At 41.8% G+C, this 13,317-nt stretch overlaps 1 protein-coding gene across 1 annotated transcript in view; it reads left to right on the top strand.

Annotated features, from left to right (window-relative positions):
- The window catches only part of PAFAH1B1 (platelet activating factor acetylhydrolase 1b regulatory subunit 1), a 75,949-nt gene that overhangs the window by 51,510 nt on the left and 11,122 nt on the right, over positions 1-13,317 (top strand). Inside the window, exons 4-5 of the mRNA XM_061604892.1 lie at positions 5,367-5,441; positions 7,352-7,558. Of these exons, the coding sequence (XP_061460876.1) occupies positions 5,367-5,441; positions 7,352-7,558 (282 nt within the window). The remainder of the gene's footprint in view (positions 1-5,366; positions 5,442-7,351; positions 7,559-13,317) is intronic.

Below are 13,317 nucleotides of genomic sequence, written 5' to 3'. Positions count from 1 at the left end.
TAACTGGATGAGGGCCAATAAACTGTGCTTGAGTAACTTGGAGGTACTCTTGGGTGCATCTCTGTCACTAGAGGCTCCAGTGTCCTCTGAACCTAGGAGTGCCTTTTGCCAGCTTTGTCTGGTTCTCCTGCTACGGCCATTCCTGGACAGGAATAGCCTGACCACTGTAGGTAACCTTGAGGCTGGATTACTGCAATGTGCTCCTTGGGGCTGTCCTTGGGCCTGGTTTGGAAGCTCCATCTAGTGCAGAATGCAATGGCCAGAATGCTGATGGAGGCACATGTCCAGCAACATGTGATACCATTGTTAAAATATCTGCACTGGTTCCCCATCCACTACTGAACCAGGTTAACGGTCTGTGTGTTAATTTATAAAGCCCTGAACAACTTTAGGGACCACCTGAAGCCTTATATCCCAGCCCGATCACTGAGATCATCTGCCAGAACTTCATTGGTCATCCCCCGAGTTGGTGAGGCTCACCTGATAACAAGAAGAATGTGAGCCTTTCGTGTCATTGGCCCAGCCCTGTGGAATGCTGTGCCAGTAGAGATTCAGCAGGCACCTTCTGTTCTGAGTTTTAAATGCCTGCTGAAAACTTCTCTATGTCACCAGACAATATCTTTCTCCAGTGGTTAGTTAATTGATTTCTGACTTTAATTTTTAATATGGTTTTATTCTGTGTTTATGTATGTTGTAAGGTGCTTTGGTTTTTCTTAAATGTATAGTGATATATAAATATTTTTCTAAATAAAGGGCTTTGTGAAATTCTCCTGAAAAGCTGTGTATAAATGCTATAAATAAATAAATCCATGCCAACAGCCTTTCGCTGTTCTAGAAAGGACTTCATTGGTCAGCTTTAACTGGGATATTCCTTTGGAACAGTTCTAGCTATGTGTAATGTACACAACCCATTTTGAAATCAACATGCTTTTACACTTGCAGCAAAAACTGAAGGACCCAGCTATTTGGTTAACACCCAGATTGGGGAAGAGGTTAAAAATAGCTACTATTAGTTTCCTCAGCAGCAAATCCAGCCAAAGTACACTTTGGTTAGCTTAACTGTTTTATGCTGGTAATATAGAATGTAGAGCAGACTGAATATTTTAACTTGGAATACTTCAGTGTTGAACTCGGAGCAGCCAATGGTAGTAGGGATGTTCTTGAGTATGTAGAGATGCTTTCTGGCTTGGCAAAACATCAGTTATACATAAAAAGATTTCCAAAGAACTTGTAAAATGCAAGAACAGTCCAACTTAGGAATGTTATTTCTAGTAAGAGTTTCATACCATCTACAGTTTCTGTGTTCAGGTTTTATTCAGGAATTCTAAACAATTCCATCTTGGTACAATGTTTAGGCACTTTCAGCACTTTTCTTTGTAAGTGAGACAATGGTGTCTTCTCCTTGACACACTGTTTATCACTTCTCTGATTCCACTTCTTGCAAAGCCTTGCCTGGACTGCAGTGGTCTTGCTAATAGTGTGTTGTCTGCTGCCAGTTTATCCTCACCTCATCTACATTGCCCTGTCTTCCTATTTCACCTTTTATCCTGCTGACCTTATCTGAATAATATAAGCCTTCTGTAGACAACAATGTTGCTTCTGTTCCACCTGTGTTAAGGCATTGGAGGGGAGAACTGTCATTTGAAAGTGCTGTAAAGGTATAGTGTGTATGCAGCCTCGGTGGGTTTTGAATATCTATCTTGGTATGATGTGTAAGTATGCTGTTTCTTCAGATCATACGAGTGACTGTGACTGAACAATTTAAATATATGCTAATCTCCCAAAGTACCTTTCATGCCTACCAATCAGACTGTCAAAGAGTTGAATTTTGTCTGCCTTAACCAAAATACTCACTTGAGGCCCTAAATTTCATTTCCTCAAATCCCGCTCAAATATAGTCCTAGTTGTGCTCTCATTGTACATATAATTGAAAATGGGACTTGATGAAAGGAGTGCTGGTCTACCCATAGCCTCATTAAAAATCTTTTCCCCCAAAGGTGAGGAGGACGTGAACACAATAAGCAGCCTTGTTATTCAGCAGCCATTAGGGAGATGTGTTTTACTTCCTTATGAGCAAACTGCATAGGGAAGCTATGGAAGTGGTGGTATGAATTAGGCAAAATTAATTCATTAAAAGACCCCAAAAACCTGGGCACTAGTGGATTGGATGCTATCCATGCAACAGCTTCAGGGGCTACATTTGGCTCCAGCACAAATTAGTTCCATAAATTCCCCCAAGCAGAGGGCAGTAATTCCTCCACTGTGGCCCTTTAACCAAGAAGATAATCCAATTGCCAGTTCTGATGTTCTGCTGCTCTCCTGCCTTTTTAAAATCTCCAGTATTACTGGACTCTGCGAGGCCTCAGAACTGAGTTGCTTATAGTATCTGTCTGTGTTTCCTTGCCCTTCTTGGATTTTTGAGATTAACCTCTCCTCTTAATTTAAAGGCCAAGCAAATTGCTTAGGTTTAAGAATTATTGTGTTTTTTACCAGCGGAGGGGAGGGAGTTGCTGCACTGTATTCCATGCCACTCCCTCTGGAGTTCATTTCTCAACTGGTTTCTGGCCATGCCTTTGTTGTATATCAGGAATGGGAATGGTTTGTATAACAGGCATGGGCAGCTTTTGTCCTTCCACATGTTGCTGAAGTACAACTCCTATCAGCCGCAAACAGTGTGGTCAGTGGCCAGGGATAATGGGAGTTGTAGTTCAACAGCATATGAAGGGCCAAAGGCTTCCTACACCGGTTATACATTCTGACACAGATCATCAGAATGGTGGCAGACTGGAGAGGGGTTTTTTGTTTTTCTAAACTCTTGGAACTCCCTGTTAGCTAGTGGTGATACCTTTTCCTCAGTAAGATAAGGAGGGAATGTTGCTCTGAATGCACCACCCAGAATAAGTGTTTGTCTCTGTCATGTGTACTTGTTTGATGTTGGATCTTGCATACCATGATGACTACAGCAGTAGATTCATGGCAAGGTTACTTAAAACACAGAGTTTTAATAATAAAATAATAATAATTTAATCTGTGTGTCGCCTATCTGGCCTATGGCCACTCTAGGCGACGTACAATTCAATTGCAAAATGCATCACAATAAAATACAAATAAAGTACAATATAATAGTAAAATAGTAACAGTTCAGAGTAATAGGCAATTTGTGCTAAAAATTAACCCTCCCCGGAAGTCCCAAAGGCCTGTCTGAAGAGCCAGGTCTTCAAGGCTTTGCAGAATACGTTCAGGGAAGGGGCATGCCGAAGATCGTATGGGAGGGAGTTCCAGAGAGTGGGGGCCGCCACTGAAAATGCCCTCTCCCTAGTCCCCACCAACCTAGCTGTTTTAGTTGGTGGGACTGAGAGAAGGCCCTGAGTGGCTGATCTTGTCGGGCGGCATAATTGGTGGTGCTGGAGGCGCTCCATCAGGTAAACTGGGCCGAAACCGTGTAGGGATTTAAAGGTTAATACCAACACCTTGAATTGAGCCCGGAAAATAACTGGAAGCCAGTGCAGATCGAACAACACTGGGGTGATGTGTTCCCGGCGGCGACAATTCGTGAGTAGTCGAGCCGCAGCATTTTGTATAAGTTGCAATTTCCGGACCGTTTTCAAGGGTAACCCCACGTAGAGTGCATTACAGTAGTCTAAACGAGAGGTGACCAGGGCATGTACTACTAGTGCGAGCTGATGAACAGGCAGGTAGGGTTGCAGCCTACGAATGAGGTGTAATTGATACCAAGCTGCCCGGCTCACTGCCGAGATCTGAGCCTCCATGGACAGCTTGGAATCAAGAACAACCCCAAGGCTGCGGACCTGGTCCTTTAGGGGTAATCTCACCCCATTGAACATCAGGTCAACATCACCCAACCTACTCTTGTCTCCCACAAGTAGCACCTCAGTCTTATCGGGATTCAGCTTCAACCTGTTCCTTCCCATCCATCCACTCACGGATTCCAGGCACTTGGACATGGTCTCCACAGCCAAGTCTGGCGAAGATTTAAATGAGAGATAGAGCTGAGTGTCATCCGCATATTGGTGACACTGCAGCCCAAATCTACTAATGACTGTCCCCAGCGGCTTCATATAGATATTAAATAGCATGGGAGAGAGGATAGAGCCCTGTGGCACACCACAATTGAGAGGCCAAGGGTCTGAAACCTCCTCCCCCAATGCTACTTGTTGATGCCTATCGGAGAGAAAGGAATGGAACCACCGTAATACAGTGCCTCCTATTCCCAATCCCTCCAGGCGCTGTAGAAGGATACTGTGGTCAACAGTATCAAAAGCCGCTGAGAGATCGAGGAGGACAAGAAAGGTGAATTCTCCCCTATCTAATGTCCTCCTCATATCATCAACCAGAGCGACCAAGGCTGTTTCAGTTCCATGTCCAGTCCTGAAACCCGATTGGTATGGATCCAAATAATCCGTTTCATCCAAGTGTGTCGACAACTGATTAGCCACCACTCGCTCAGTGACCTTGCCCAGAAATGGTAAATTCGAAATTGGGCGAAAGTTATTCAAAACCTGGGGATCCAAGGAGGACTTCTTTAAGATGGGCTTTACAATTGCCTCCTTGAGGGCTAATGGCATTACACCCTCCTTCAAGGATGCATTGACCACCGCCTTGATCCCCTTGCCCAGTTTCTCTTTGCAGCTCACAAGGAGCCATGATGGGCAAGGATCATTTAGACAGGTGGTAGGCTTCACAGTCGAGAGCACCTTGTCCACATCCTCAGAAGGGAGAGGCCGAAACCGATCCCATTCGACTGGCTTGCAACCAGCCAACTCTGTTTCATTCACTGCATCCACAGCGTACGGAATCGAGCTCCGCAAATGTTCGATTTTGTCAGCAAAGTGCTTTGCTAACTTGTCACAGGAGGCCTTAGACTGTTCCAAGGGTTCCTGGGCAACTGGACCGACCAGGCTTCAATGCCCTGCTTGTGGCTTCCCAAAGGCATCTGGTTGGCCACTTGTGGGAAACGAGATGGAGAAGTTAGATGGAGCTTTCTTACAGCATGTCAGGTTCTGGATAGTATGTATTCACCAGTCATTCCACACTTGAGAGCTTGACAGTTCATTGCATTAATGCCACATTAATCCAAAAAAGACCAAAAGAAGCACTTGTGAAAGCAGATCGAAGAAACTTTCTAAATAGCTTGTCCCCTTAACTTTCAATCTGGATGTGTTTCATCTTTATTTCAAACATATTTACAAGCAGCTATATGCTTTTGTAGCAATTCTTGATAAGCCCCACAGCTTCATGCCTCTATAATTTCTAAGGCAATAGAAAAGGCTGTTCTCATTAAAAAATAGCCCAATTTTGGGCTGATAAGCAGGACTAACGTGTTCATTACAATTGTCAATCTCCAGAATGAAGAGTTAGATAAGAAATATGCTGGGCTCTTGGAAAAAAAGTGGACATCAGTTATAAGATTACAAAAGAAGGTAAGTACAAATCTAAGTTGGTATACTGGTTGCAACATTGCTGCAGAATGGTTTTTAATGAAGTATTGAAAACAGCACCTTTATGGTAGTGTTCTGTTTTTTAAAAAAACTGCTTTTGTCTTTCCAAAGATACTTTGAAGAGGTGAATGGTAGCATGTAGAATACCGTAGGCTACTGCGGAATTGCTCTCCCTAGAGGTTTGTTGAAGAAATAGTTTTATATACCTGGATTCAAAGCAGAGTCCTAGCCTCTGGGCCTCATGCCGTCAAAATTCCAAATGTGCCCACTGGCCTTTGGGTTTTTCACCTTGCACGGAGCAATTCCCAAAAAGTTTTATTCCGGCTCCTGTTGAACTTGAAACTGTGCTCCTGTTATGTTTGACTTGACCTTCTAATAGTTGAGCTATTTGTCCTGATGTGTTACAGCAGTGGTTCCCTCAGAGATGATGTAGAAATTGCTGATGGTCTTGGCTGACCGCTTCATTATTTTTCCTGCTTGTGGTAGCAATTGTCATGCACTATGAAAGGTGCTATATGATTTTTAATTGTATTTTCATGGCTTCTTTTATTTCTTTATTTGCATTCCATAGAATTCAAATTGTAATGCAATAAAATACAATATAAGAAATAAAAGTAGGTCTGTTATAGGCAAAGCAAATAAACTATGAGGTGCTGCATCTCCTATTCAGTTTAAATCTGTGCAGCTCTTGGTACAGTAACTTGTTTTGTTTGCCTAGTGTGCTGCCATCACGGTTCGGCTATTTGGTAACTCGTTCTATGAATCCTCTTTAAAATGCGTTATGGAAGTGCATGGTTTAGAGTAGCGTTACAAGATCGCCACAAGAGAATGCATGTAGTGTATAGAGTGTTGGACACAGTGAGAAGGGATGTAGACAGGTAAGGAGAACTGGGGTACTATCCAGGCCTGCTTAGCTTTGATGTCCTAAAATAGGGAAGGGGGTCTTGTGGGCCTCCTAGATGTCATTGGACTCCCATCAGAAACCCAGATGAGATACGCCTGGCGCCTTCCCTGTCATCTTTCCGGCGCCAGGTAAAAACCCACCTCTTCACCCAGGCATTTTAATGTATTTTATGCTTTTAATCTTACTTATTTTATTTCTAGTTTTCTTTTACTTTGTTTATATAATGTTTTATATTGTTTGCGCAATACACACTTGCTGTATTTTAAATATTGTGGTTTTATCATGTTGTACACCGCCCTGGGAGCTGCTAGCTATAGGGCGGTTTAGAAATGCAACTAAATAAAATAAATAATAAATAAATCAGAAACCAATGGCCAAGAATGAAGAGAGTTTATAGTCCCAACATCTGGAGGCTGCAGTTCCCCATCTCTGTCCTAAAGTACAGCATCACTGGAGAAGATGAATGAGGTTATGTAGGAGGTGAAATCCAGCAGAAGCCTTATATGTTAAACAAATATGAGCAACATGGTTAAAGGCAATTGTTGTAGCTGGGATCTTTTAATGCAAAATATTGGAAAGAGAAAAACCTTGGCAGTTAAGGAAGGGATGGCAGAGCAATAGACATGTGCTCATGCCTAAGGAAATAAACTTATGTAAAGGAAAGGAGATGACTAATGCGTTTTCTCAAAACCGGCAAACTTGTTTTACAAAATTAAAAATAAGAGGTAAGGAGGGTTGGACTGACTTCAAGATAACTAGACAGATCTTTGCTTGCAGATCTTGGGCTTTGTTCAGCTCCTTTTTAGATCTTCGAGTCATACTTTGAGCTAATTGGAGAGCCTTGTTGCACAGTCCCAGGGCTGCTAAGAATGTATAGATTTGGTAATGGCCAATGTGTGTTAGTCCTTCAGACTCTTGTGAGGTAGACACCTGACACCTTTGTTTCTTCTCTCCACTCCTTTCCCTGCCCCCTCTTCAAAACATTTAGGTTATGGAATTGGAATCCAAACTAAATGAAGCTAAGGAAGAATTTACATCAGGTGGGCCACTTGGTCAGAAGCGAGATCCTAAAGAATGGATCCCTCGTCCTCCAGAAAAGTATGCATTGAGTGGACACAGGAGTCCTGTTACAAGAGTCATTTTCCATCCAGTTTTCAGTGTTATGGTCTCTGCTTCAGAGGATGCTACAATAAAGGTAAATAAATAAACCTGCTATAAAACCTGCTCTGTCTTGCAGTTCTCAAGGTGATGATGATGATGATGATAATATTTATATCTATATCCCACCCTTGCTTCTAAAGGAGCCCAGGGTGGCAAATGCTGAAGTGTTGCAGGCTTTTGACATGGGAGGTATGTGCCAGTATTTCTTTGTATATGTTTGGGGTTGTTTTAAAATCTAATCCCAAGACCTCATTTGTGTTCCTGCTGGTGTGGGTTCGTTGCAAAACCTCCATCATCAACCATAAGTGTAATAGAAGAGATACTTCAGCAAAGCTTTTCACAAAGTGTCCCATGATACTCTGATTAGCAAGGTAGCTAAATGTGTGCTGGATGGAACAACTATCAGGTGGATCCACAGTAGGCTACAGAATCGTACTCAAAGAGTACTTATCAGTGGTTCCTTCTCAAAATGGGCGGAGGTAACGAGCGGAGTACTGCAGGGCTTGGTCCTGGGCTCAGTGCTCTTCAACATTTTAATTAATAACTTGGATGAAGAGGTGCAGAGAATACTTAACAAATTTGCAGATGATACAAAATTGGGAGGGATGGCTAATACCCTGGAGGACAGAAACAAAATTCAAACCTTGATAAGCAGAAGCATTGGGCTAAAAACAACAAAATGAAATTTAACAGGGATAAGTGCAAAGTTCTACACCTAGGAAAAAGAATTACAAATGCACATTTATAAGATGGCAGATACTTGGCTCAGCAATACTGTATGCAAGAAGGACCTTGGAATTGTTGATCACAAGCTGAATGAGCCAACAGTGCAATGTAACTGCAAAAAAGGCAAATGCTGTTTTAGGCTGTATTAACAGAAGTATAGTTTCCAAATTGTGTCAAGTATTGTTTTTCCTCTATTCATTACTGGTTAGGCTTACTGCATCCAGTTCTGGACACGGCATTTTAAGAAGAATGCAAACAAACTGGAACAGGTTCAGAGGAGGGCAAAGAGGATGATCAGGAACTGGAAACAAAGCCCTATGAGGAGAGACTGAAAGAACTGGGCATGTTTAGCCTTGATCTCTTCTCGATCATCCCAAAGTGCAGGACATGGAATAATGGGCTCAAGTTACAGGAAGCCAGATTTCAACTGAACATCAGGAAAAACTGTTAGAGGGGTACAACAATGGAGCCAATGACCTAGAGAGGTGGTGGGCTTTCCAACAGTAGAGGCATTCGAAAGGCAGCTGGACATCCACCTGTTGGGGGTGCTTTAAGTTGGATTCCTACACTGAACAGGGGGTTGGACTTGATGGTTTTATAGGTCCCTTCCAACTCTGCTATTCTATGATCTTGCTCCAGGCAACCAGGAATACACTCCCTTATCTAACAGAGATGTGCCAAGCCAAGATAACTGCACATTGACGGCCACTAAGAATACGGGTGTGGTACCCATTGTGCTTTTTGGGATGTGCCAATCCAAATACTACTTTTTCAAAATGGTATGCTCCTTTCTCTCACAAAAGTGGTTTAGAAGCCTTGGTTAGCACAGAGTCTCCTGAACATACAAGAATCATCACGAGCTCTTTGAAGCCTGCATTTTTTGCTGCTGACACCGTCCTGAGCCCGATAAAAGGGGATGATGGTTCTTCGTATAGTCCTAAACTTCTTAGGCTTTTAGTAAAGTGTCTTCTGGTATGCTTCCTCTTGTTCTGTCCCACTATAGCCTTTAGTACGGGCCAAACCAGGACATCAAGGACATGTGATGGGTATGCTGGTTGTAACTTTCAGGTTATGGAATTCATTCATGTAGAAACATTTTGGAGCCTGGACCTTGCTATAGCCTGGTTTTCAGTGAGGCGGTCAACTTGTTATTTGGGCTCTGAGACTGCAATTGCCTGTCCACACACAACACAAATTCCCTCCGCACAAGGCTAGTTTTCTCCCTGACATACTAGCTTTCTATATTCAGGGACATTGGTGGTGATTATTGGATTCAGTCATATGTGGAATGTGAACTGGTAGAACCTAAATTTAGGTTGACTACCTTGGTAAGTACTAGGTCTGTATTTTGTTCTTGGAAGAATTTTTGTTTGGACCAGAGGGTTCTCAAACACCTGCATGCAGCACCCGCTTGAAAAGGCTAAAAATTAGAGGCTCAGCCATCACAAAATGGTGGTGTAGGAGCAGAATCAGTTGCAAAATTGTGGCAGATGGAGCCAGAATTTGGCATAATCAGCTAGCTAATACAGGAATACCCCGCATTAATGTACGCAATGGATCCAGAGCGAGTACGTAAACCGAAAATGTACTTAAAGTGAAGCACTACCTTTTTTCACTTGCGCCGCCTCTGTGCCACCTCTCCTTCACGCGGAGCCTCAAAGACCCGCGCTAAAGCCTCTGCTGCTGTGCTGCGGCGCTGCGGCGCCTCTCAGCTGATCGCAATCACACCTCCCAGCTGATTCACGGTCGCCTCTCTTTCCGCCCCCCCCCACGCACCGAAAGAACAGGCCATAACCAAAGATTAAGTGTCTGTTCTTGCACAGCGAGCGTACGTAAACAGGGGGATGGTGCTACTGTAAGTATGTCCGTACTCGCGAGTGTCCTTAAAGTGCAGCTCCGTATAGCGAGGTATTCCTGTACTGACATAATTTTCTACTGCTATTCATTCATCTTTGAAAATGGCTAAATTCTTTGCCACGGCATTTTCCTTGTGGCAAGTTGAGGTAAATAGCACAACTTTCCTCATACTAAGTGCAGGCACTTGATCAGGAAGTATTTTGACCCGGACTTCCGGGAAGGGTGACTTCGCTTGTGCCTGCTTTTGGGACGGGCTCCCGCCTCAAAAGAAGCTTATTCAGATATAAATCAGTCAGAACATTTTTTTTTTTTGACTGATGAAATTTCTCCCGGGCAGGGAGAAACGTAGAGATCAACCTCAAAAGCCTGTTTTTGTTGGGAGGACTGGATTTCATTAATTTATGAGAAAAGGTCCAGCCAACAATGCCGGACGGACTTCCGAACAAGCTCTATCTGCTTAAGCGATACGTTTATCTTTTCTTTAAAGAGAGAACGGACTAACAGGCAAGCACCCTTCTTCCTATTATTTTTTTTACTTGGTTTAAATTGTTGCAGCAAAAGGAGATTTGTCAGATTGATCGGCTTTGGACAGCTTCTGGGTGAGCTATAACTCTTCTCTGTTATCCACGAAATTAACAGCTTATCTCTGTTTCTGTCGCAAAAAGCTGTCCTGGAAGTGCATTCTAAAGATATACACAGAAGAGGGATTTCTATTCCTGATTTCTATTCCAAGGAATATTATATTGTCTGGGACTATTCTCTTTTTGGTCTATTTTATTTTGACGAATCTGCTTCTTCACGACGCCACTAACTGTTTTGATGCTGGGAACTAAATTTGTTTTGCATTCTTGAACATAGAGAGATAAGGCAGGTTGCTCTGTTTATACTGTGATGTCTTCAAGCCTGGAATATTAACCCAATTGTTGCTGAAATAAGAAGTGGTTTTTCTTTATTTTTGTTTTGCTTTGTTTTCGTGGTTTTAAAAATGGCAGTCAAGAAAGTGGCTGAGAATCTAGAAGTAACTATGTTTCAGAAAATAATGGATGAGATTGAGATAACGAAACAAACCCTGCGACAGGGTAGTAAGGAGCTGAAAATTGAACTGAGCAAAATGACGCAGGAGTTTAAAGAAATAGGGGATCCTGTGAGAGAGGAGAATGAGATCAGAGATGAGAAAAGAAAAAATAAAGGGAAGATACAAGCGATTGGAACAAATGTGGAATTGGAAAAAGATCTGGAGTTTATGGATTTTAGAAATAAAATCTACTGTTTGGAATTTAACGTTATCTCTGAAGAAATTAATGAAGATATTAGAGATAAAGTTATCAATGGCTTGGATAATCTTCTGGACTGGAATGATGTGATGGAGCTTGATATAGAGAAAATCTATGGAATTAACTGCAGCCATGTGACAATGGAAAAACTCTTAAGAGATGAGCCAGTGCATTTTTGTAAAAAAGAAGAACACAGATATGACTTTACAACAGTATTTCAGCAACTTATTCAGAATGGATGGCAAGAAAATATTTGGGATAGAGGAAATTCCCATCAGACTCTTATTATATGACTATGGCTACAACAGCAAGATTATTATGGAATACTGATAATGGAAGATTGGACACTGAAATTACTGGACTTAACAGGACTATTGAAGATGGAAGATGGAACTAATAGGGATAATGGAATAATGGTTATTGAAATTATTGGACCTAACAGATTCTGATGAGATGGATTAATCGAAATGTTTATTTGGACTATGGTTATGACAATAAGATTATTATAATTATTAACGAGATGGATTAATTGACATGTTTATTTGGAGAAAAATTGATAGATATATTTCTTAAAGAATTGAAACCTCTCTTTGACTTTTTGTGGAAAGAATAAAGTAATGTTTATGAGATTTGATGATTAATTAAGATAACTACTGGAGGAAAGTGATTTTATAATATGATTTAAGAGACAGGATTGTTATATATTGTAGACCTATAACTGATTTGATCTGTGACAAATGGGAAGTCAACATTTTATTTTTTTTTGTTTAATCATTTTTGTTTTGTTTTGTTTTTTGTCTTTGAATGTTTTATGATTTTGTTTTCTATGTTTTATGAAAAATTGAATAAAAATTATTGTAAAAAAAAAAAAAAAAGGAAGTACTTTGACCCAGCCTCCCATATTTTAGGCAGAATTTGCTGATCCAGAGTATAAAAGTGGAGGATGCTTTTCTTTTATAGCTTTCTGTTCCCATCCCCATATGCTTTTCCTATTCTACTTTCATACCCATTTTGCAGGTCAGTTCACACCCCCAAAAAACCGACCAGTGTCTTTCATTCCTTGTTCCTTGTCCTTTTATACTGACTTCTTTCTCATAGAGCAGTGGCCCTCTTATCCCCCTTTCTTTCTATTTCCAGTTTTTGTCTGTCTCTTATCCACCTTTACCCAGCATGCAAGGAGCTGCTGATGTTGGCATTGGTCCAACCAAAAGGCTGCAACATGGCTAGGGCAGGGGGCAGCAAGTGAGGAGGCACTGGACAGGCTGTGACACTGAGACCCACCCAAAAGTTTTGAGAAATATTGTTTGGACCAGGGGTTCCTAAACTGCGGTCCTGGACCATCAGTGGCCTGCAGGCCTCATTCAGGTGGTCTGCAGTGTGCCTGTAAAAATACAATTAAAAATTGTGCATCTAGCACAGCACATCACAATTGCTACAACAGGCAGAAAAAGCATTAAATGGTCCTCTCCAAGACCCTCAGCAGTTGTTAAGTGCTGCATAAGGGGAAAGGTTTGGGAACCACTGGTTTATGCTATATATTGATAAGGGGAAACTGACCTTGGTTGCCTCTTACTAATTTTATCATAACATATGGGCTCTGTCTTATTTTAATATATCTCATTTTAATATATTACCTTGAGCTGTTGGATTGTTGGTACACAACCCTTTTTTAAAACCAAACCAAACCCTGAACACACCTTTTGTTACGTGTCTAGAGTTGCAAGAAATTGAGTGAACAGTGGGGGACAGGGGAGAAAACTTTGGGGAAAAATAATCACAAGAGAGATGCTTATATTGCTTCATCCTTTCTGCTTCTGATCTAGAGAACACTATTACAGTCACGGTTGTCGAAAGTGTTCATACATTTATCTGTTGGGGGCTTGCGCCTGCATGCTTTGTGCACCAACCCCCCGGCCCCCCACTCCTCTCTTCAACC

The sequence above is a fragment of the Rhineura floridana genome, chromosome 21 (genome assembly GCF_030035675.1).
Source record: "Rhineura floridana isolate rRhiFlo1 chromosome 21, rRhiFlo1.hap2, whole genome shotgun sequence".
Taxonomy (NCBI): Eukaryota; Metazoa; Chordata; class Lepidosauria; order Squamata; family Rhineuridae; genus Rhineura; species Rhineura floridana.
This window is presented reverse-complemented; position numbering and strand designations above follow the sequence as displayed.